The sequence below is a fragment of the Pteropus vampyrus genome, unplaced genomic scaffold (assembly GCF_000151845.1).
Source record: "Pteropus vampyrus isolate Shadow unplaced genomic scaffold, Pvam_2.0 Scaffold89, whole genome shotgun sequence".
Classification (NCBI taxonomy): Eukaryota; Metazoa; Chordata; class Mammalia; order Chiroptera; family Pteropodidae; genus Pteropus; species Pteropus vampyrus.
Window position 1 is genome coordinate 5,852,035 of NW_011888870.1, and position 2,776 is coordinate 5,854,810.

The 2,776-nt window shown below is 48.8% G+C and overlaps 1 protein-coding gene across 4 annotated transcripts in view; it reads left to right on the forward strand.

The window, feature by feature from the left end:
• SH3PXD2A (SH3 and PX domains 2A) overlaps nucleotides 1-2,776 on the forward strand; it is a 232,527-nt gene that overhangs the window by 102,794 nt on the left and 126,957 nt on the right. For all 4 annotated transcript variants that reach the window (XM_011363791.2, XM_011363792.2, XM_023532745.1 and 1 more), the window contains one exon: nucleotides 486-562. In XM_011363791.2, the coding sequence (XP_011362093.1) occupies nucleotides 486-562 (77 nt within the window). The remainder of the gene's footprint in view (nucleotides 1-485; nucleotides 563-2,776) is intronic.

Sequence of the window (2,776 nt, forward strand, 5' to 3'; positions counted from 1 at the left end):
TACCTTGGCATTGGCCTGTACTTGCCCTGGAAATAGCCACCCACCTATACTAAGAATAGAAATACCTGCCTAGCTGGCAGGATCTAATGCCGATTTCTCAAGGAGGGTTGGGCCTTAAAACAAAATACAGCATGTAGATTGGGCCATCTTTTGTATGTATTTTTGAGGTCACTTGGGAGCCACACCCACATCTGGGCATTAATCCTACCATTAGACACAGACAAGGTGACCTAGACAAGATGGCAGCCTCTGGGGCTCCTCATCTGCCTAAGAGGTCCTGGGCCCTCAGCCTTGGGTGCCTCCTGCCCCCTGAAAGAGGTGACTGCTCCTTTCTTGTTTCCTTGACCACAAGCAGAGGTGGTGGCACTTGGTGGCCAGCTAAGATGCTGAGAAGCCAAGGGAGAGGGGATCGAGAGGGTAAGGGTCCCAGTTCCCTCTGGCAGCTTTACCTAGTATCACCTGGCTCACGAGCATCTCTCTTCCAGGCAAAATCCTCTTCCGGAGAAGCCACATCCGGGATGTAGCTGTGAGGAGGCTGAAGCCCATCGATGAATACTGCCGGGTAAGGCTGTGTGTCGGGGTATGGGAGGGACCGCTCCATCTGCCGGAGTCTGTCCATCTGTGAAGGAAGGCTGTCTGTACGAAATCCCCTGCTGTGGTTTAGCAGAGGCGTCCTGAGTCCTGGTGTTTTCTGGTCAGGGGAGTTGGTATGGGTATCCCTCAGAGAGGGGCCACCTCATGACTGGGCTACCCTCTGGGACACGAGAATCTCAGGCTCACAGCTGAGCCTCTTCTCCTTTCAGGATACGCCCATTACAAAACGCTATTTTAAGTCACTTCCACTGCTCAGGAGCCCAGCTAGGGGACTTCTACTGAAGGGATTCTCTATATGGCATTTTGCTAGACGTGGGAGAACTGTTGCTTTGAATTCCTTTTAGGCTGTTGTTGGAATTAGTTCTGAGTTCAAGAGCACTCAAAATGCATATTTGTTTATTCATAGAAGTCTTGATAGTTACAGATGTTCACATGCACATCTTTATAGATGCCAGTGCTCGCAGTACATACACACAAAGTGTGTGTACACATATGCATTAAAACAGGCAATGCCGGGCAGATGCGAGCGTGACAGAAACGTCATGAAACAGAGCCCATTTGTCTTTCTATTTCGATGAGAGCCTAGGACCCCTGCAATGAGAATGAGAGGCCTTGGCACAGGCAGGGCCTCTGGGTAATTTGAACCTCTTACTGGCTTCACGAACTTGGGCAAGTTATTTAACTTTGTGGAGCTTCAGTTTCTACATCTGTACCTTAGAGAGGGGAATGGTGCCTGCCCAGAAGGTACTCATGAGGACGGAATGACCAACACAGGTAAGGCAACAGCATGTAAGGTCTTGCCCAGAGGAAGTATTCAGCACGTGCTACCATTTTGGTGCTGTTACGAGCCAGAAGCAATTAATGTTAGCACTGGGCACCACTGGCTTTAACGGAGATGGAATTTCTTAGTTTAATGAAACCTACTGAGGAGAGCCAAGCGGGGTGACGTTTTGTTGTGAGCACCGGTAGGTCGGGTCCCAGGGCCCCACCTGCTGCCTCTGTGACAGAAAGTCGCTTTACCACTCTGAGCCTCAGTGTCCTCATGTGTAAAGTGGGGGTAAAAACAACTGTTTCAGAGTTCATGAAAGGGGTTGAGCAAGAGAATGTATATCACGGTGTTTGTCGCTTCTAGAATGCTCTGTCCCTACACGGAGTTGTTAGGTGTAAGGTCCTTTTCTGTGCTGATGTTTTATAATCCTGAATCACTCTGTTTGACAATAAAAGTGTTTGAATGCAAATCAAGTTGCATCCTGAATCACTCCGTTTGACAATAAAAGTGTTAAATGCAAATCAAGTTGCCATAACTGGCATTCCCAGGCCTGTAGGAAGACAAATGCTCCCATCTACTAATCTAAGTCTGAATTTCGTGACTCTGCCGGTTACGCTGGTCACATTTTCTGCCTTAACCTAAAGGGATGCCCGACGATGACGTCCCTTAAACCAGAAGCTTCTTTTCTTCAGCTCAGTGCAGGCAGACCTCAGAGATGTTGAGGGTTCAGTTCCAGACCATCGCAATAAAGCGTGTCCTAATCTTTTTGCTGGTGAACGGTCTTGTCTTCAATTTGTAAAAAACGCAACCTCTGTGAAGCACAAGAAAAGGAGATGCGCCCGAATTCAGTTTTCTCTTTAAAGGGCATTTGCCATTTTACGTCAAACTGATAGCCGCAGCCTGAGCTTTTATTTCTCTGTATTCTTTTCCCAAGAATTAAATAAATGGTCAAAGCGAATGAAGGAGGCAGCAAAGGGTGGAAGGAGGAATCTTCCAGCTGGGATTCATAGCTCATGTCAGCCTCGGGCTCCTTGAGCTAGTGGAGCCCAGGCATCTGCATTTGGTGTCTGTGGAAATGCCGCCTCCTGAATCATCTGGAGGGGGCAACCGATAACATCTTATCTCCTGGGATCAGGCTTTGAAGAGAACTCCTGAATCGGGATGAGATTCAGGGAGGTTGTGGGGCCTCAGGAGTGCTGCTGGTGGCTGGGGGAGCCCTTTAAGTGAGGTCTGCAAGAGGAGGGGCCTCCTAACCTGATTAGCGCAGACAAGAACGGCTCAGAGCCAGGCAACAAGGAGCAATGTCACGAGTTCACCAAGAAGCCAGACTTCTCACAGGCTGTAATTTACTCTGAGAATGGTCGGGGGTGGGAGGGCAGCAGAAGTGACCTTTAATTCTGTTAAACTAGAAAG